The sequence below is a fragment of the Microcaecilia unicolor genome, chromosome 2 (genome assembly GCF_901765095.1).
Source record: "Microcaecilia unicolor chromosome 2, aMicUni1.1, whole genome shotgun sequence".
Taxonomy (NCBI): Eukaryota; Metazoa; Chordata; class Amphibia; order Gymnophiona; family Siphonopidae; genus Microcaecilia; species Microcaecilia unicolor.
In genome coordinates this window covers 343,160,686-343,183,005 of record NC_044032.1, presented here as the reverse complement: position 1 = coordinate 343,183,005, position 22,320 = coordinate 343,160,686, and the positions used below count along the sequence as shown (strand labels likewise).

Sequence of the window (22,320 nt, the reverse complement as noted above, 5' to 3'; positions counted from 1 at the left end):
AAACAGGAAATCTTTCCTTTTTTCTTGAGTAGATCTAGTAACATCAGGATAAATCAACCGTCTTTGGCCACAAAACAAAAGTTGTGAATTCTTGAAATAAAGCCTCAAAGCAGTATTTAAGCCTTGCTGAAAGACAAAGGAAACCAGCAAAGTGGCCCTAGTTGACATCTGATACAGAGCCTTCCAGTATTGCAGATAAATATTTTAAAATCACTATTATCACCATCTTGGGCTTGCATTTGATCTTTATCCTCTGGAGTGTCCACTAATTTAGTAGGCATAAAATATACCTTATTCAAAGGAGGCAGGCAATGCTTGAGTTGAAAATTGTAAAACTTCCAATAAGTGGGTTTTTGTTTTTTTTTTAAGAAATCCACTGGAGTCACTCCAGGAGCCCTGGGAAAATGCAAAATTCTCCTGTTAAAATTTTCTATTTGTTCCAATCTGTGATGAATAGTAATATTCTTCTTCACCACAGTTGCAACTATAACTTTAATCAATTTAATCTCCATCTGAAACTGTTGCATTTGTTCTCAAGACTCTAATTTTAGTTTTTCAAGACACTGTGAAAGAAGCTCCACTTTACTCACAAGACTAATTGTCTCCTGGGCAGATCTTGAAACTGTATTGTGCAGTTTAATAATGGCTGTCCAAAGTGTCTCCAGAGTGACCAGGAAAGAATCCGATGGTATAAGTTGTTCTTTCCTGCAGCCAACTCCATGGGTGTTCTCCCTTCACCACTGAACCTTGCTCAGCGACTTCCCATTGCAGGGCACGGCGGCGGGTTGACAGCCGGGGTGGGCGGGACAGACAGCGTTCCATCCTGCCCCAAAGAATTGGAAGCTTCTTCCTCCAATACTACAGCAGGGCTTTCCCTGGACAAAACTTGTGGAGGTCGAATAGCATAGCGGTCTGTCGACTGCTGGATCAGCAACGATGTTCTAGCCGGTGAGGGTAAGCTTTTCATGGTACCTTTGCATTTAGTGTGAGGCATATCAAAGCAAGGTAAAAGATACACTTCCAGTAGCTCGAACACACAGCCTCCCCTTTTGAATGTTAATCTGTCATCTTGGCCACTCCCCCTCCCAATAAATTTGGGTAAATCAAAATTCACAGTATTGGCTCTCCCATTCTTTTATTCTACTAAAAATAAATAAATGTGGGGGGAAGGAGGGAGGAAGAAGAAAAGAGCAACCAGGGTCATTGATGCATAAAACTTGTGTTGGAACCATATGCTAATACAAGCTTATTGCCAAAGTTTTTTTTTATTAAATGCAGTAACCAAATAAGTCGGCACAAAAAATGTGCACTAGTGGCAGAGCGCACCAGAGCGCACCAGATACATGTGCTCATGGTTCTGTACTAGTGTCAGCTGGAGGTCTTGCACAAGAGCAACTACATCAGACCTAGGAGTCCTTTCCATAATCACTGATGGACTAACTTTTTAATTTTCATACCCCCACTTTTCTTCCCCTTCTGTTCAGGGATTGGGAGTGGAGGAGTAGTGTAGTGGTTAGTTCAGTGGGTTGAGAACCTAAGGAACTGGGTTCAATTCCCACTGCAGCTTCTTGTGACCCCGGGCAAGTCACTTAACCCTCCATTGCCCCAGGTGCAAAAACAGATTGTGAGCCCAATAGGGACAGAGAAAGTACCAGCATATAATATATGTAAACTGCTTGGTTGCACCCACAAAAAGGTGGTATATCAAATCTATGACCCTTAAGGAATATGGGTACAAATGTTCCATTATACCCTCAAGCAGTTCCCTAGTCTAACCATAAATCTAACCAATTCCAGTACAAGGCCTCACCTTTGGTTTTTCATTGACCTTCTATAAAGTTTCTGACTCTTTTCTCATTGTGCAGTGAGTCACAGGCTTCATATCATCTAAGGAATTCAATCCCTCTTCTATCCTATTGGTTCTCAGTTTTGAGATCTCCACCCTACATCTAACCAGCCTAATTTCATTTATGCAATTAGGAATATTTTAAATCCAAACTGTTCCTACAGAACACACAGCTTAGCCTTTCATACCTCAGGTATCTGCCAATCATTTAGACCTCAGGATTGCAACTGTTTATTTCCTGAAAATACTACACCATTGTTTCAAATTCCATTGGAATTATTGTTTCTAAGCTGTTTCTTCATTCCCTTTCCTGTTTGTCTGTGCCTCTTTTTCTAGTGGTAACCACATAACTCCAGATTAGTGAGTGGTGTCCTCTTTGTACCTTACTAATGGATACCCTGAACTAAGTATGGTTAGTCTGTTTTCAATCATCATTCCCTGGGCATTTGGTCAGAATTCTGTGTCTGTATAAAGACAAGGACCAGCTTTAAGTTTGCACGTTATTTATACAATTCTGCTATACCACACAACCAAAAAGGAGGAAAAAAACTCACGAAACTGTGAGCAACAAAAAGAAAACAGTGAGGTAAACCAAGGAGGATAACAACGAATTCTTTATTGAAGATGCTAAAAAAACGACCCGACACAGCCCTGTTTCGGCCCAAAGGCCTGCCTCAGGGGTCTTGATGAATCTACATGAAAAACAGACATGAACAAATATTGTCTAAAAATGATTGAATGAAATAAAATGAAACATATACATTGTAAAATAATAGAAAAAAAACATGGTGTGACATATAATGTAATAAAATATAAATTAATAGTTGAAAACCTTATGAATCTTTGGGGAATATTAAATATATGGAACTGTAAAATTGATTATATAATAAGTACATAAGTAATGCCACACTGGGAAAAGACCAAGGGTTCATCGAGCCCAGCATCCTGTCCATGACAGCGGCCAATCCAGGCCAAGGGCACCTGACAAGCTTCCCAAACGTACAAACATTCTATACATGTTATTCCTGGAATTGTGGATTTTTCCCAAGTCCATTTAGTAGTGGTTTATGGACTTGTGCTTTAGGAAACCCCTTTTTAAAGTCTGCTAAGCTAACCGCCTTCACCACGTTCTCCAGCAACGAATTCCAGTGTTTTAATCAAACATTTTGATCAAAAAGCATATACAAACACATGATATGACATATAAGGTTGTTACTGCAGACATTATAAGTGATAAAAACTCCATAAAGTAGGTCAGTAGAAAATGTAATTGGAACCAATCTTTAATCCTTTTTATCTTTTTCTATTACTAGCTCATTTCACATTGTCCCATAAATGTCATTTTAATCAGCCCCATATCTTCACTTTCCACTTAAGTTCATATACCCTCCGTCTACATCACATTCTTAAAATTTAATACAAACCGATTTTAAGCATCATTATTTCATTTTAAGAATTATCATTTGACTTTAACGCAATGATACATGAATGTATGCATTTATTTATATTTCATTCAGATAACAGAAGGGTTTCACATCTAGATCCTTGGATGTAATCTTTCCTGTTGTTGAGTACTACATTACAACATCCAAGGTACCACAGGAATTCCATTATTTTATGCTTCTAACGTTAAATCCGTTTACTTATTATCCACAAAACACATCAGCAGTGTGTTTATCAGTTTGTCCATTATGTATTAATTATTATTTATTTTTCTATTTTTTTTTTAACTTTTATTATTTTTTATCATCGTCTTTTAATTAACTAATCATACCACGAAGTCATACCATTTCATGTTTCAGAATTGCACATTACATTTTCCACTGACCCACTTTATGGAGTTTTTATCACTTATAAAGTTACAACCTTATATGTTATATCGAGGGGCATAATCGAATGGGGGCGCCCATCTCTAGGGACAAGATGAACGGCTATCTTTCGTTTTGATAATACGGTCGGGGGTGGCCAAATCTCAACATTTAGGGCGGCCATCTCAAACCGGCCAAATCCAAGCCATTTGGTCGTGGGAGAAGCCAGCATTTGTAGTGCACTGGTCCCCCTCACATGCCAGGACACCAACCGGGCACCCTAGGGGGCACTGCAGCGGACTTCACAAATTGATCCCAGGTGCATAGCTCCCTTACCTTGGGTGCTGAGCCCCCCAAACCCCACTCCCCACAACTGTGCAACACTACCATAGCCCTTAAAGGGTAACGGGGGGCACCTAGATGTGGGTACAGTGGGTTTCGGGTGGGTTTTGGAGGGCTCCCATTTACCACCACACGTGTAACAGATGGGGGGGGGGGGATGGGCCTGGGTCTGCCTGCCTGAAGTGCACTGCAGTACGCACTAAAAACTGCTCCAGGGACCTGCATAGTGCTGTGATGGAGCTGGGTATGACATTTGAGGCTGGCATAGAGGTTGGCAAAAAAATGTTTTAATTTTTTTTGGGTGGGAGGGGGGCTGGTGACCACTGGGGGAGTAAGGGGAGGTGAGCCCTGATTCCCTCCAGTGGTCATCTGGTCAGTTGGGGCACCTTTTCAAGGCTTGGTTGTGAACAAAAAGGGACCAAGTAAAGTCAGCCAAATGCTCGTCAGGGCCGCCGTTCTTTTTTCCATTATTGGCCGAGGCCGGCCATCTCTTAACCACGCCCCTGTCCCGCCTTCGGTACACTGCCGACATGCCCCTTTGAACTTTGGCCATCCCTGCAACGGAAAACAGTTGAAGTCGGCCAAATTTGGCTTTCGATTATACCGATTTGGCCGGCCTTGCGAGAAGGACGCCCATCTCCCGATTTGTGTCAGAAGATGGCCGCCCTTCTCCTTCAAAAATAAGCTGGATCGTGTGTTTGTATATGCTTTTTGATCAAAGCGTTTTATTATATAATCAATTTTACAGTTCCATATATTTAATATTCCCCAAAGATTCATAAGGTTTTCGACTATTAATTTATATTTTATTGCATTATATGTCACACCTTGTGTTTTTTCTATTATTTTACGATATATGTTTCATTTTATTTCATTCATTCATTGTTAGACAATAGACAATATTTTTTTCATGTCTGTTTTTCATGTAGATTCATCAAGACCCCTGAGGCAGGCCTTTGGGCCGAAACACGGCCATGTTGGGTCATTTAGCATCTTCAATAAAGAATTTGTTGCTATCCTCCTTGGTTTACCTCACTGTTTTCTTTTTGTTAAAATTCTGCTATAAAGAATCGGGTGTTTCTTTGGCTCCAAGGTCAAGTATCTTTCAAACTAGATATACTACAACAACACTGGAGCTTTTAAAGCCTGCCTTGTTAAGTACCATCTGCAGATCATGCATATGTCCTCCCTTCATGCTTTACCAAACATTATTATTTGCACTAGGCCTAAACATAAGACAGTGCCTTTCATCCAGTGGATCAGGCTACACTTTCTATATGAGCTTACAGCTCTCACAGTTGACTTTGGGCTGCTCTAAAGACTAAGGCAAAATGAAACTGAGCAGCCTTAAGCTTAGGAGTTGCCCACTTGTATTCCTGACTTCACTATTACTGGCTCAGTTACACTGGCTTCCTATCAAGCAGTGTATTTCTTTTAAGCTTCTTTGCTTAATTTTTAATACTCTGCATGGTGAGGTCCCCATATATTTGAGTGAAGTTCTGAAAATTTATGAACCTAGTAAAAATTTGAGATAATTGGAGTTATTGGAGGTGCCAGGCTGGGTGACATTACAGGCAATGTTTTTTTTAGAGCTTTTCAAGTTCTTGACCCAACATTATGGAACTCCGCTTCCTTATAATGTAAGAAAAACAGCATCATTTGCAAGATTTAAAATATTTAAAAACATGGTTTCATAAAGAAATTGATTTTTCTTTGAGAAATCGGGGATGGTATGGGGTGGGATATTATGAATGATGTATTTTGATTGTTCACCTCACAAGGCAAATTACAATAAAATAATCAAATTTTTGTAAAGTAATGTTGATGGAAAAAGTGATTGTGTTTACCTGTAACAGGTGTTTTCTATAGACATCCGGATTGATAAGGCATGCAATTCTGTTTCAGTGTTGTTGGAAGACATCCTGTTTCTGTGTATTATTAATCCTGGTGTCTATAGAAAACATCTGTTACAAGTAAGCAATATTGCTTTATACACCTGTTTAAATTTCAGAGTAATCTCGAGGTCTGTATATGAATTTCAGTTTGGTGTGCATACGTTATTCTATTTTATCTATAGTCTTTAACCCAAATGGTAAAACTTTTACAGAGAAAGGTGAGCATTGCCTAAAATGTTTAAGAAACACTGTTATGTGGTATTGCAGTAGGATGGAAACTAGGCAGACTGGTTGGGCTTTTGTGGTCCTTATCTTCTAACATATTTTGTATCCGAGAGAACTTTAAAAGGATAATATTTTTTTATCCCAGCCAAATACTTTCTATCTGGACATCCCACCTGATTGTATTTCACCCTTGAAAGTCATGGGGAAAATGAGAAACTTTTAAACTGTTCAGTTTATAATTACCATTTTGTCTCGGTTTGAGTTCTAGTTAATCATCAGTCAGGTTTCCTTAATATTTTCTTCGTTTTTTTTTATCTTATATTATAGGATCATGGATTTTCCAGGGCATTTCGAGCAGATCTTTCAGCAGCTAAACTATCAGAGACTCCATGGCCAGCTTTGTGATTGTGTCATTGTGGTGGGCAATCGGCATTTCAAAGCTCATCGTTCCGTGTTGGCAGCCTGCAGCACTCACTTTCGGGCCCTCTTTACTGTAGCAGAAGGAGATCAAATCATGAATATGATTCAGCTGGACAGTGAGGTGGTGACTGCAGAAGCATTTGCTGCCCTAATTGACATGATGTACACCTCCACACTCATGCTGGGGGAGAGCAACGTTATGGATGTCTTGCTTGCAGCTTCTCACCTCCATTTGAATTCTGTTGTGAAGGCATGTAAACACTACCTTACCACCCGGACACTGCCTATGTCTCCCCCTAATGACAGAGTCCAAGAGCAAAATGCACGCATGCAACGGTCCTTCATGCTGCAACAGTTGGGATTAAGTATAGTCAGCTCTGCCCTGAATTCCAGTCAGAGCACAGAGGACCAGCAGAACACAATGAGCTCTTCCATGAGAAATAACATAGTAGAGCAGCGTGCCACTTTTCCAATTCGGCGCCTCCATAAGCGGAAGCAGACTTCTGAAGAAAGAGCCAGGCAACGCATGAGGCCTTCTATGGATGAGTCAATTTCAGATGTGACCCCAGAGAGTGGCCAATCAATCATACATTCTCGGGAGGAATTTTTCTCACCTGATTCACTGAAAATGGTAGAGAATTCAAAGTCTGATGTAATGGCTGATCATCAGGAGGATAACACCATTATGTTTGATCAGTCTTTCAGTGCTCAAGAAGATACACAAGTGCCCAGCCAGTCTGATAACAGTGGAGGCACTGTGTCACAGATATCCATGGCATCCCAGGCCACCCAGGTTGAAACCAGCTATGACCAGGAGTCTGCTTGTGAGAAAAATGGCTTCCAGTCTGAAAATGCAGATATTGGTCTTACAGCGAAAGAGGAGCACATGAGAGTTATAGTTAAATCGGAGCCCTTGAGTTCACCAGAGCCTCAAGATGAGGTGAGTGATGTCACTTCTCAAGCAGAAGGGAGCGAGTCTGTTGAAGTGGAAGGAGGAATAGCTGGTGCAGAGAAGATAGAGTTGAGTCCTGAGAGCAGTGACCGCAGCTTTTCTGATCCACAGTCTAGCACTGACAGGGTGGGAGACATACAGATATTAGAAGTTACAAATAATTTGGAACACAAGTCAGCTTTTAGTATCTCTAATTTTCTGAATAAAAGGGGTGGTGATTTTGGTGCCAATCAAAGCAGCGATGACAACATTCCAAATACAACCAGTGATTGTAGAATGGAAGGTGATGCCTCTTACCTAATAAGCCCTGAATCTGGCCCCCCAGGTGGTCATTCCTCTGCTACATTGTCTCATGGGGACAATCCATTCAGTGATCCTTCCGATTCCCATTTTGTTCGACCTATGCAGGACATCATGGGCCTCCCATGTGTCCAGTCTTCTGGATACCGGGGAACAGATCAATATGGGATGGATTTTCCAAGATCTGGCTTGGGACTTCACTCTCTAAACAGATCCATGATGGGAAGAGGTGCAAGTAGTTTCCCTAGCTATCGACGTATTGCTCCTAAAATGCCCATTGTAACCTCTGTGAGGAGTACTCAGATACAAGACGGCACATCCAGTGCCCAGCTACTGATGAATGGAGCCACATCCTCCTACGAAAATGGGCACACTTCACAGCAGGGTCCCCCCCAGCTGACGAGAGCCTCTGCGGACGTTCTCTCCAAGTGCAAGAAAGCTTTATCAGAGCACAATGTCTTGGTTGTAGAAGGTGCTCGCAAGTATGCCTGTAAAATATGCTGCAAGACTTTTTTGACCTTAACAGACTGTAAGAAGCACATTCGCGTGCATACAGGAGAGAAGCCCTATGCGTGTTTAAAGTGTGGGAAGAGGTTTAGTCAGTCTAGCCACTTGTACAAGCATTCCAAAACCACGTGCCTCCGATGGCAGAGCAGCAATCTTCCCAGCACGCTGCTTTAACTTTCCTACTGCTGCCCTCCTTACCGAAGAATAAAATTGTTGAGGCCAATTTACAGAATTGTGAACTGATAAACTAATGACACTGTTTTTTTGGACTCGAGAATGAGCACTTATGTAGATCCTAGAAGTGTTAAAAGTAAGCGTGTGATCATGGCTTGAGTACAATACTTGAGCAGTGAAGATGCAGAACAATGAGCTGTCTATATATTTTTTAATTTCTTCCTTTTTTGTTGTTTATGCACAAGAGTACTTAGTTTCTAAGTATACAGAAACCAATGATACCTGGAAATTAACATAAATGCACAATTTTTTTAAAGGTGCAAGAGAACATTTTAATAAAGGACCAGCACTGTTCAATAACTGATAAATCATGAGTGTAAACAAATAATGCAAACAGTTCTGGACCCTTTCTACAGATTAAAAAAAAACATATCATGTAAAAGGGGCTAGGATTATACTTGCCCATAATGAAATGCTTTAATATGTAGTGTTTGTTAAAATAGATGTAGAGGGGGTTCAGAATGTTCTTTTTAAATGTTATTTTGCTGATATGCAGTTGTGGATGCTCTGTTATGATGGTGCTCAAGTCCAGAGCAAATAGCGTTTGGACTATTAGATGTATATAAATGACTTTTTAAATACATCAAGTATTTCTTGTAGATGTTTGACCATTTTTTTTCTGTAAAAGCAGCTGTGTTGTGTGATCAGTACAGTACTGTTTCTGTATGTGCTATTTTTAGCAGTATTTTAACAAACCTGTATTTCAAATGTAAAAAAAAAAAAAATCCATATACATAGTGATGTCTAGAAGGAAATGGTCTCTGCTTTGTTCTTGTCTTTTATGTGTGTTTGCAGTGTCTTGGTTTTGTTGGCTTTTAATTATTTGGTTTACTTTTTCATGCTGCTGTTATGATCCTTTCTATCATTGTTCTGCATTTCTGTTTTCACAATTTCTAGATAGACCAGTGCTGCTGCAATGGCTCCTTGTTTTGTGTGGGCATCTGTGCCCTTATTAGATGTCTTGAGCTCATAGATGAGGGAGCATGGTGCTGTTATGTATTATGAAAGTGTTTTGGGGCATAGAAACAAATGTACTGTATTGGTTTAGCAGTTGATTCACTGCACAGCTAGTACCACCTTATAGACTATACCCAAGTCAGTAAAGCAAGACTTTTGAGTCCTATTGATGTTTGGAAAATCTATGGTTTTAATAACGTTGGAAAACTACAGCCTGGTGGCAAGTATTGGCAGGAAGAAGACCTGGCTTGATTTTCATTCTGTTTCTGTTTGCTGGTGATGGCGTAGTGGCAGCAGCCTTCACATCTCTTGGGAAAGGAATTTTAGTCATTACTTAATTGTGGCACCTATTGGCCAGACTTGATGGGCACATTAGCCCAGTTCTGGAGAAAGCTGTGGTTTGTGGCTCAGGCCAAGAACCTTTACTGTGATAGGTAGGAATTGGAAAGTGGATGGAAAATGTGGGGAACACCCTTCTCTCCCTCCCCCCCCCCCCCCCCCCCCCCCCCCCGTAGCTGTGAATAAAATTGCATGGTATGGTAATACAGTAGAAACTGTTTATGACTGAGCTGGAAGGCCAAACACCCCCCCCCCCCCTCCAAAAAAAAAAAAAATATATATATATCTATCACAGAGTTGAGATGTAAACTTATTTACAAGATACAACTTTTTTCTTTGACAAGATTTCAGTCTGTCATTACTTTACCAGTACTTGAAGCAGATTATGGGCTAATAGTATCTAAGCAAATACAAAAACAAGACTAAACACGAGTAACAACTATTCATTGTGAACACAACTAAAATTGCATCCATCCCACCCACAACTTCTGTCTCTTACCTTCATAACCATTCCTTCAACCCCATTACTCCTCCTTATCCCAAACACAAAACTAGAAAAAGCAGACTACAGTAGATTGAAGTAATACCCCCACCAAGGTGGACAAAGCAGATAACCCACTCAGTCAGAACTCTTACTTCAGTGCCAGCTGAAACAGAGTTGTTCTGATAGTCTTCCTAAAGCAGGGGTTCTTAACCTATGGTGCCCACACCTCCAAAGAGTGAGGGAAGAGGTGCAACAGTGTACGGAGAAGGGTCTTGAAATGTGAGAGAATTTTATTGACATTTTCTAGACAGAGTGAAGGCAGTTATTAGGAAAGTTATTGTTAGTATAACTGTGTACTACTATAATTTTAGCAACGTTCTAGCAGCACTATTAGCGGCCATAAAAGGTTAAGAACCCCTGTCCTAAAGGCTAGGCGATCATTTAGCACCTAGCAATGTTTTTGAAAAATATATTTTTAACCCAAGGGGTTACATTCGGGCTGGCAAAAAAAAAAAAAAAATGTTTTGTCATAACCATTTATTTTAACACAACCCCCAGTACTGAAACCCCTCTCAGACATTCCCTAAATCCCAACACCATCCCACCTGCGTTCTTCACATCAATTATTACATGCTCAACTGTTCCCAACATTACAAATTCTATACACTTTACCCCCATACACATTTTTATACAATCCCTTTTTTTTTCTTAACTACCCATTTCTTAGTCAAATATATCTATTACAGTACAATCTTCAATACCTTTATCATATCACTTATAATTAGGAAAATCATTCCAGGATTTAGGGCCTGCATAACAGACTATCCCATTTCTCCTGCGCTAGTCTATTAGCCCTAATTGGTGGAAGCTTCAGCAACATGTCCTATGAAGATTTCAGGTTGGAAAATACAAAGACAAATTTTCTTTCAAATAAACTGGATCTAGGTTTTGAAGCCTTCTTAAAAGGCAATAGGGACAAGAAATAGTAACGGAATTCAGAAGAGTGTGGGATAACTCAGAGGATTCCTGTATAGGAAGAGGATAGAATCAAAGAAAAACTTAAATGATCTTTACACTTTAAACAGTGCATAGAGGAGTGTAGCTCTGGCTGCCTTGTTGGGCAGACTGGATGGGACCATACAGATCTTTATCTGCTGTCATTTACTATGTTAAAAACTACTACAGTACAGTCTCGATTGTCCGACCCTTTGTTGGATAATACAGAAAATACTCAAACAATGCATAAACAAAGGTATAGAGTTCCTAATTTTCAAAAAGGTTAAATAGAAAAACAAAGGTTTTTAATAGAAATAAATACAATGATTTCACAGTGTAATCTGTTGTATATATTGGATGGTCAGATTAGCTAAGGTCAAATAATCAAGACTGTACTGTATTAGCTTTTAAAATAATATACAGAGAAATGAGAACTAAGTGCAAGCCTTTCAAAACTGGATTAATGTGATCCTAAGCTTTTTGGCCCATAACATAGTAAAAGAAATGAAGGCAGATAAAGACCAGAGCAGTCCATTCAGTCTGCCCAACTGTCGCACTCATCAATCATTATTAGACAAAAAATGAATGTGATATAAAATACTTGATCATGGTCTTTGGCGTTTCTGGGACGCTGTAAAAGTCTGCCTGACACTGTCCTCACATTCCACATAACTGAAGTTGCTGTCAAAGCCCTTTCCAGCCCTTCCTAAACCGGATTGCCATATATAGGACACAGACCATACAAGTCTGCCAGGCACTGGCCTTAGTTCTTCACAGTCAGTGTTGCCACCTAAGCGCCACTCGACACATCTGCACACATGCAGCCATTTGTTGTTGTTGTTGTTGTTTTTTTTTATAGCATCCATGTTCTGATTAGAGGTCCTCTGTGTTCATCCCATGCCTTTTTGAATTCTGTCACTGTTTTTGTCTCTTCAACTTCCCTCGGGAGGGCATTCCAGGCATCGACCACCCTATCCGTGAAAAAGAATTTCCTGACATGACTACCTTTCAGGTATTTCAACGTCTGTATTATATTCCCCTGTCCCTTCTTTCCTCTAGGGTATACATATTCAGGTCTTCCAGTCTCTATACTCTTTTGGCGCAAGCCCCATACCATTTTGGTCACCTTCCTCTGGACCGCTTCAAGTCTTTATACATCCTTTAGCAAGATATGGCCTCTAAAATGAAAACAATACTCTAGGTGGGGCCTTACCAATAACTTGTACAGGGACATCAACACCTCCTTTCTTCTGGTTACACCTCTCTCTATGCACCCTTGCATCCTTCTGGCTATGGCCACCACCTTATCACACCGTATTGTCGCCTTCAGATCTTCCGACACTATCACCTCAAGGTCCCTATCCTTCTCTCTACATATCAGTCTCTCACCTCTAGGACATATGGCTCCCTTGGATTTCTACTTCCCAAATGCATCACTCGACACTTTTTTGGTCTGTGTGGCAGTTAAAATTTAGTGCATTCTTCTAACTTTTGCAGATCCTTTTTCATGTTTTTCACTCCCTCTGGGGTGTCCACTCTGTTACAAATCTTGGTGGTATCCTTACATTTCTAGTCATTTATCTGCTGCTTCTTTCAGTTTCTTATCTGATAATTTCTGTGTTCCTCTTCTCGAGAGTTTCTCTGTATTTTCATGAACACCAACTCTTTTTGCCTTTATTTTCTCAGCCACTTGCGTGGAGAACCATATCGCTGTTTTATTTTCTCTTTCTTTTCTTTATTCTCCTCACATAAAGATCAGTAACCATTTTTATAGCTCCTTTCAGCCTGAACCAGTGTCTCCACTTCTCATATGTCCTTTCGTCCCAGCAGCTTTGTTCAGGTACTCCCCCATTTTACTAAAATTATCATATTTGAAATCCAGGACTGAGTTTTGAGTGGCTTCCCTCCACTTTAGCTGTTATATCAAACCAAACTGTTTGATCACTGCCCAGGTGTGCACCCACTCGGACATTAGACACACTTTCCCCATTTGTGAGTACCACATCCAGTGTCACTCCTTCCCTCAGTTCTGTCATCATTTGTCTGAGCTGAACACTTTGAAAGGCTTCTGTAATCTCTCTGCTTTCCAATCTGCATCCAGCAGGTTGAAATCTCCTGGCAACAGTATTTCCCCTTTCTTTCCCAACTTTTGGATATTTACAACCAGATCTTTGTCAAGCTGCTCTGATTGTGTCCTCTTGTAAGACACACATGGAGGAATCGGATTGGGGAGAGAGCTTTGAACCAGCCTGAGACGAAACATGGATTCATATATCAGCATGTACTCCCTAGCATGACTTAAGCTAAGTGCTATGAATATACACGTTTGATTTATAAAATTGTTACGCTAAGAAAGATTTAAAGATGACAACTTGATTAAAAAAAAAAAACATTTTTAATGGACTTGAAGCAAAAGCATGGACCGACCTTGTGACAGTCATTGCAGCAAGGTCACTTCTGATGGTTCTTTACCCTCATATAAAATAAACTATAAATTTTGATAGCATAATATAATTTTGATACATCTATTGAAGAGTTTTCTATCTTTATACCGAGTTATTTATGATATAGCTAGTGGTACTCTTGACAGAAGTATTGACATCGATCACCCTCGAAGCATGGTGTTGAGAGCTCCTGATGTGAGCGCCGCTCATCCTGCTGGAAACCAGATGGGATGTGACAGCCTCCATTGAGCCAAGACCAGGTAACTAATAACATTCTTTTGAAGGAAGTGACCACTTTGGCTGACCCCCCCCCCCCCCCCAGCCTTCATAAATGGCAGCCTACAAGGAGCAGATGCAGGGCTTATTTGCCCAGTGAGAGCCTATGGTATTGAGGGCATTGGTGTTGGTACCTCTAGAGATCCAGCCTATTCTGGAGGCCTGTGCACTGCCTAGGGGGAGCACATCTACATAGAGGCTTTGTGTTAATCTCAAGTCCCGGGGGGGGGGGGGGGGGGGGGGGGGGGCGAGAGAGAACTCCTCGGAACATCTCAGCATTCTGTCTTAGGCCAGACCATGGTGTCTGCCATTTGAGACCGGCAGAGCTTGGACTTCTCTGGGGAAGTACTTTTATGAGTCTTATTCTGACTGCTCCTGGGTTTTCTGAAGAGGCACCAGAGGTCCTCTAGGAGGATGGGTTCCTTAGTCTTAGTTCAAACCCCTCTACTCCATGTGAAAGGAGACAGTTGCCTCCCAGAGGAGCTCTCCTTTTTCAGCTTTGTAAGAGAGATGACTAAGCCTGTCCCATTTGATTTGGATACTGAACATGAGTACAGGGCCAGGACATTTAACATCTTTGTTTTCCCATGCACAAAATTCTTAAGCTCATACAGATGAAGTAGTGAAAGACACCCCCCCCCCCCCCCCCCCCCCCCCCCCGGTACAGCCGATAAATAAGGTTGACTCTATATACAGAGTCCAGAAGGATCTAGGATTTGAAAACTTCAGCGTCCTCACCATTCCATGGTCGTCAAATACATTCTCAAAAGAGCCAAGAGTTCTGAGGCTCACTTCTCGGTGCTCCTGGGGAGGGAAGCTTGGACATTGGAGTCTTTTGGAAAGAAGTTATTTCAGAATGCGGAGTTCACAGAAAATCCCTTAGGAGAAAGCTGAGGTCCTGTATCAGCTAGTAGCCAAAGAGCTGGAGTGTGGAAAATACATGGTTCAGGCATCCTGTGATACTTTTGATTTCAGCACCAGGGCCTTCACCACAGGGATCAGGTTGTGCAGAGTCACCTAGCTGCATACCTCAGATCTTGCAGCAGTTCAAGAGAAGCTAGCAGACATTCTGTGCTCAGGAGATAATCTTTTTGGTGACAAGGTGGAAGAGGCAGCAGACCTCATCAAAAAGTATTCTGAAACCATCAACTTGCTCTCTCAGCTCCCCTTCCCCATCTCGGCCTCTACATCTAAGAGGTATTTTGGCAGAGAGAAAGTGTAGGTATCCTCCCCCACCCCTCTGCCTTTTAACCTTCCCCAAACAAACCAAGGGTTTCGTTCATGTCTACAGCAGTAGAGGGACCACCAGTCAAACAACCAGTCCCAACCAGTTCCCCAGTCAAAACAAAGGGCAAGTTTTTGACCAAGTCTAGGAGAGCATGGCTGCAATTTCAGTAACTCTCCTGGATGACCTTCTGATAGGAAGGAGTGAATTTTTTCCAGCAAAGGGCCTTATAAACTCAGACCAGTAGTTCTCAAACTAGTGTGAATGGGTTCACACTTCAGTTGGAATGCTTACTGCAAAATTGCCTACTAAGAGCATCAATATTAAGTTCTCAGTATTACGAATCAAAGGAACTCTTCCTTTTTTTCCCTGGTGAAACAGGTTCCTGTAAAAAGAGAAGGGATTTTACTTCAAATGCTTCCTGATTGCCAAGAAGAGGATGGTATTCTGGACCATCCTAGACCTAAGGGCACTGAACAAATATTTGGCCAAGCAAAAGTTCAGATCGGTTTCCTTGGGCACCCTACACCCCACGATACAGAAAGGAGACTAGCTATGCTCTCTGGGCTTAAAAGGTGCCTATACCCACATACTTCCTGTGACTGGGATGATTTGTATCTCAGATTCTGAGTAGGGAAATTCCATTACCAGCACTGAATACTGCCCTTCAGCCTCACTTCAGCATTGAGTGTTCACCAAATGCCTAGCAATAGTTGCAGCATCTCCGTGCAGACTGGGGATGCATGCATTTCCCTACCTAAACAATTGGCTGGTCAAGAGCACAGCAGAGGAAGGTGCAAAGGAATCAATGTGCAGGTCTGTTTGGGTTCTGAAGGTAATAAGGTTAGTCATAAATTACAATTTCACAGTTCACCTTTATTTAACCTACCTCAACTAACAGTAGTAACTAAGCAGTTTACAGTAAAATATCAACATAAGAGAAAGAAGGGAGGGAACATGAGGAAATCCTATATTGCAATCAATTTTATTAATGGGTATAGGAGAAGAGATAAGGTTATTAATGCTACTATTAACCAAAGTAATAATATACAATAGGGAGGGAGGGAGGGGTGAAGAAAATGACACAATGTGAGGTTAAAGGGGATATGTACTTATGTACTTATTCTACAAGGACAAACAGGCCAGTTGAATTCTCACATGAAGGTGATGTTATCCAATGGAGCATGATGCAGACGCTGCCTATTGTGTATTAGCTGAAGAAACTTATAGCAGCGTTCCACCACACATGCGTAAGTCCACTAGTCTCTTCTGCAAAGCTAGGAGGTGGCGTCTGTGCGATCTCGCCTTAGCAGGTTTTTTTTTGTTTGACTTTTCAAGTGCCTTCCCATGCAGGTTTTGTCTCCTTTTACATATTTTTCTTCAATATTTTAGTTTCTGTACTTTTTCCCTGTTAAATCCATTATATTTGGCCCTTCAAGTTTTCTTTCTTTTTTTTTGGAACTCTTTAGGCCTGAGCTTGAGTTGTGCCCCTTTTTACTTCCAAGATTGACGAGTTTAATTTGGCTGCAATTCTTTTCTCTATGTCTAAGACCCCCCAGTGGCTTCAAGAGGTGCGCCCAATGTAATTGGGTGATTTGTAGAACGTATCTGCATAATTGGTACATCAGGTGCTTAGGGCCTAACCAACAGGCTGATTATTGTTCTTGCTGAAAATGCAGTTGAGGAGACACAAAGTGCATCAGGTCCAGCAGAGGAAACATTTTGCCTCCTCGAAAGCCAGTCCCTTGACATCAGCAGTGGAAGCATTGACCTCAATGGCTGCCCAGACTGCATAAACCACTAGGAATGCATCAGCATTGAAGAGGTCTCCACCTCCCTCAATAACAGGTGCTGATAGCAGGCCCTGCAACCAGTCAGCATCAAATTCAACATAGAAGACATACGGGTTTAGTGTCGTCCTTGGCACTGAGATGCTGAGTGGTGAGGGAAGCCTTAGAAGCATCATCGGTCCCCTTTTAAGCGCGGTACTGAGAGCTCTGGAGTACCAGAAGCGCTGGCACTGAGAGGATTGCTCCCCCATTTTAGTGGAGGTGCTGGTGCATCATTCTTCAGCAGCCAGGTTCCTGCTTTCAGCTTGACAATGACACTTCTCCAGGCTGTCTCTGAACTGGCTCCCCAGCCTTTGACGATACCTGTCCTTGATGAGCAGTACCAGACCATGCTCAGGGAGGAGCTGGTGCAGATGTACCAGCTGCATTCTGCTCAGGCATCGAGGGCACTTGTGCCAGCTGCACCTCAGCTCCTTTCTGAGGCCCACATTCTGCCTGTGGAGTGGTCTTTGACACCGGTGCTTCGACAGACATCGACCCATGCAATACTGCCCTCAACATCAGGTGAAGAAGCTTCTCCGGAGTCTGAGGGTAGGGCTGTACCTTGGCGCCCTTCAGGACATGGGTAGAATTACCACTGACGTGGGGCAGGCACAGACTCAGTACGTCCACTGTACCAAGTCTGTTTTGGACTGCTCATGAGAGTCAAGAAGAGGATCCACATTACTTCTTGGAGCAGTCGTCCTTATGGTATCTCTTCTGATCCCTCCCCACCCATATCACACCTGTGCTAAAAGAGCTTCACTAGTTGCCAGTGATGCACAGAATAATCTTTAAAGTTTTTTGGGTTTTTTTTTGATGGTTCAACAGTGAATTTGTGCCAAGGTACCAGTGTACTTTCTTAACACTCTGAAAATGTATTGTCCAAAGTGATCAGAGACTGCAAAGCATTTGTGTCTTCCATCAGTAATGGCATATCATTATGCTGAGACCCACACGTGCATTTTCTGTGTCAGGACCTACAATGTGGGACAGGCTTCTGAGACTTTTAACAAACAGCATTTTAAAAAGTATCCAAAAGCCCAGTAAAAGCTTGTTGTGGAGGGATTAACTATATTAATGATGTTTGAGATGATGGTTTAAATAATATCTGATATGTTTTTATGTAGATTTAAATTGTGTGTTTACTTATTACCTGCTTTGATCAAAGTGGGATATGTGAAAAATGAATAAATAAGAGGCATAAATCGTCACCTGAAGGTTTCCCTTTCAGCGATTTTATAAAGGAGATGGTGTTTGCTATCCCATTTTAAATTGGAGACTGAGGAGGAGCCTAGGACTGAGATGCTTTCAGTCTTGGACTACAAATCTCCTCCCAAGGAAAGAGTCACAGTTCTGTTACACTCTGTCCTGAAGGATGCACTGATGAAGAACTGGTGATCTCCTCTCTCAGTGCAGGTCATACCAAAGAAGGTAGATTTGCAATACCCTATCCAAAAGGCTGTGGGATTCAAAAGGGCACAACTGCCTCATGACTCTGTGATCAAATTTGCCCTCAAATGGGCCAGGAGTTCCAGGACTCGTGCCTCTGCTTCCCCAGATAGAGAGGCCAGGACTCTGGACTTGTTTGGGAGAAAGTTTTTATCAGACTTCAACGCTCATTGCCCTCATTCAGATCTACCAGCTCTACACTAGCCTTCACCTTGAGTTTTTTTTTTACACACAGTACACTTGATCTCATGGACTCTCCCTCAGGAGCAGGCTACAGAGCATCTGGCCAGGGGCACCTATGATACTTTTGGTATTGGGTCTAGGCTGTCTGCCATGAATATGGGATGCTTAGATTCTCATGGCTACATGTCTCTACCTAAAACTGATTGGCGGACATACCTGGCTGACTCATCAAGCAACACACGGGCACCAATCAGTTCCTTTCTCAGCAGCCTCCAACTGCATCTTCCTCTACTAGGAGGTTCTTGAGTGGGCCTAGGCAGAGACCCTACTACTCTTAAATACGTAGGTTTCTTCTGCCTTCCTGCTGTACTCAGCAGGCCCAACCCCGGCAGTCCTGGCTGTGCCAGCCACGGACACAGAAGTCCCTGCTGGCTCCCCAGTCAACATCCTACAGGTAGGGGGAGGCTGAATTTTTTTTTCCATCAAAGGTGGCACCTTGTAACCTTTGACCGGTGGGTTTTTCAAATAGTCCATCTTGGTTATGTGCTTCATTGGCGTCGGAAACTACCAAATTGCCCATGGAGAGCATCATTCATCAGCTCTCAGCACAAGCAGGTACTTGCAGAGGAAATCTCTGCCCTTCTGCAGGCCAATGCGGTCAAACCCACGCATCCAGGGGAAGAAGGGAAGGGATTCTATTTCAGGTGCTTCCTTGTGCCCAAAAAGACAACAGGATTTTGTTCTATCCTAGACCTAAGGGCCCTGAACAAATTCCTAGTCAAAGAAAAGTTCAGGATGATTTCCCAGGGCACCCTTCTCCCCATGATTCAGGAAAAAGATTGACTATGCTTTCTGGACTTGAAGGATGCATATTCCCTTATTTCAATGCTTCCTAGTCACAGGAAGTATCTCATTTTGGGTAGAGAGGCACCACTACCAGTATTGCGTTCTGCTTTTTGGCCTCGTGTCAGCTCCCAGGGTCTTTATCAAATGCCTAGGAGTAGATCAGGCATCGCTGTGCAGACTGGGAGTTCTTGTGTTTTCTTGCCTGGACGATTGATCAAGAGCATGTCACATGAAGGGACGTGGGGGCCATGCAGAGAACTATTCGGGTGGTAGAGCTGCTAGGGCTCATTATAACAATTGCTATACATGGGAGCACTCTTGAAACTGTCCAAGCTTGGGCCTTTCCGCCCCTGCCCCTAGTGAGAAGCGGGTACCTTGATTGTGTTTGCCTCACAGGTCTGTAGCAGCAAGCAGGTCACAGCTCAACAGATGTTGAGATTGACAATATGGCCTCCACAGTGCATGTCACTACCATGGCTTCCCTCCATTTGAGAGGGGCCCAGTGGATTCTAGCTTCCCAGTGGTCTCAGGCCATAGGGAATGTGACTGATGCCATCTGAGTCCCCCCAGAGCTAGTTCAATCCCTACTCTGGTGGACAATTTGGCCAAATTTGACTGTGGGACTACTATTTCAAATTCCACTCCCTCAGACGGTGTTGACAACGGATGCATCCAACCTCAGACGGGGAGCTCATGTAGATGGGACTTCACACTCAAGGGACATAGTCTGATCAAGAAACATCTTCACATCATCCTCTTGGAGCTCAGGTCCATATGAAACACTCTAAAGTCTTTCAGATATTGGTTACAGAACCAAATTGTACTCATACAAACAAAAAAACAGGTTGCAATGTACTATGTGAACAAGCAGTGGGGTACGGGATCCTTCCCCTTATGTCAGGAAGCAATGGGGATGTGGCACTGGGTTATGGCCCTATGGGCCATGTACCGAGGTGGTAAGGAAAACAGCCTGGCAGACAGACCAGACTGAGTAGGCTGATGCAATCTCATGAGTGGTCATTCAACATTGGCATAGCCCACAAGATCTTCTGAGAGTGGGGCACCCCCTCAGTGGATAGTTTTGCCACTCCTCTGAACAGTAAAATCCCTCAGTTCTGTTCCAATCTCAGGTCATATGGCAGACTAGCATCAGATGTCTTTTTCCTAAATTGTGGGTAGAGTCTTCTGTATGCTTATCCTCTCATACCTCTCATAGAGAAGACTTTTCCTGAACCTCAAGCAAGATCAGGGAACTATGATCCTCATCACCCTGTACTGGCCAAGGCAGATCTTGTTCCCACTTCTGGAGTTGCCCTCTGAAGAACCGAGAAGATCGGAGTGTTTTCTGACTCTCATCATGCAGAATGAGGGATCTCTTCTACACCCCAACCTTCAGACCCTGGCCCTCACAGCCTGGATATTGAGAGCGTAGAGTTTCAGCCTTTGAATCTGCCTGGGGGTGTCTCCAGAATCTTGCTTGCTTCCAGGAAAGATGCCACTAGGAGGTTATTCTTTTAAATGGAGGAGGTTTGCCATCTGATGTGAGGGCAAGGCCCTAGATTCTTTTACTTTCACTACACAAATACTGCTTGAATACCTCCTGGACCTCTCTGAGTTTAGTTTGAAAACCAACTCTGTAAGGGTACACCTCAGTGCTTATCTTTGTATAGGGAGTAAGCCCGTCTCTGTATAGCCTCTTGTTGTTCAATTCTTGAGAGGTTTGCTATTGACAAGCCCTCGGTCAAACCTCCTACTGTGTCTTGGGATCTCAATTTTGTTCTCAGCTGATGAAACCTCCTTTTAAGCCACTTGACTCTTTTCATCTGAAATATCTAACCTGAAATGTTGTGTTTTAGATGGTGGTTACTTCAGGCCCTAGTAGATGATCTGCCTTACACAAACTTTCATCACAACAAAGTAGTTCTTCGCACACACCCTAAGTTCCTTCCTAAGGTGGTGTCAAAGTTACCAAGTTTCCCCAGACCTCATGCCCATCCTGATGAAAGCATACTTCATACCTTAGACTGCAGGCGAGCCTTAGCCTTCTATCTGGAGCAGACTAAAGTCTATAGACAGTCCATCCAGCTTTTTGTTTCTTTTGATACCAACAGGATGGGGGTGGCCATTGGCAAATGCACCATTTCCAGTTGGCTAGCAGATTGGCTGGGCTGACTCTTGATGTCACAGCTCATGATGTCAGAGCCATGGTTATGTCAATGGCCTACTTGAAATCAGCCTCCATCAAGGACATCTGCAAGGATGCCTCAGGGTCTTTGATCAACACTTTCACATCTCATTGCTACCTCAAGCAAAATACCCGATGTGACAGCTGGTTCGGTTAGACAGTCCTGCAGAATTTGTGTCTAGAATCCAATCCACCCTCCCAGGCCCAGGTTTGTTTTGTTCCAGGCTGCATTTTCATGACCAGTTTCTATATAATTTCAGGTTAATTGAATTCAAGGCCTTGACATTTTGATTCCCTGTTTTCCTCACGTTGTTGTGGTGAACCTGGTAGCTAGGGATTCCTACATGTGAGATTGTAATCGGCCTGCTTGGCCTCGGAGAAAGCGAAGTTACTCACCTGTAGCAGGTGTTCTCCAAGCACAGCAGGCCACATACCCTACCACCTCCCCTAGGAGTGGTCTTCAGCTATATCATTTGATTGATAGACCCGTGCTTGTGACTTGGGTGGGAAGACACCCATGCATGCTAGAATTTTCTGTAGCTAATACACCCAAGGAAGCATCCACACCAGGCTCT

At 42.6% G+C, this 22,320-nt stretch overlaps 1 protein-coding gene across 1 annotated transcript in view; it reads left to right on the top strand.

The window, feature by feature from the left end:
• Nucleotides 1–9,128, top strand: part of ZBTB5 (zinc finger and BTB domain containing 5) — a 36,558-nt gene extending 27,430 nt beyond the window's left edge. Inside the window, exon 2 of the mRNA XM_030194413.1 lies at nt 6,444–9,128. Coding sequence (XP_030050273.1) covers nt 6,448–8,469 — 2,022 coding nt within the window. The 5' untranslated portion in view covers nt 6,444–6,447 and the 3' untranslated portion in view covers nt 8,470–9,128. The remainder of the gene's footprint in view (nt 1–6,443) is intronic.
• The last annotated feature ends 13,192 nt before the right edge of the window (nt 9,129–22,320 follow it).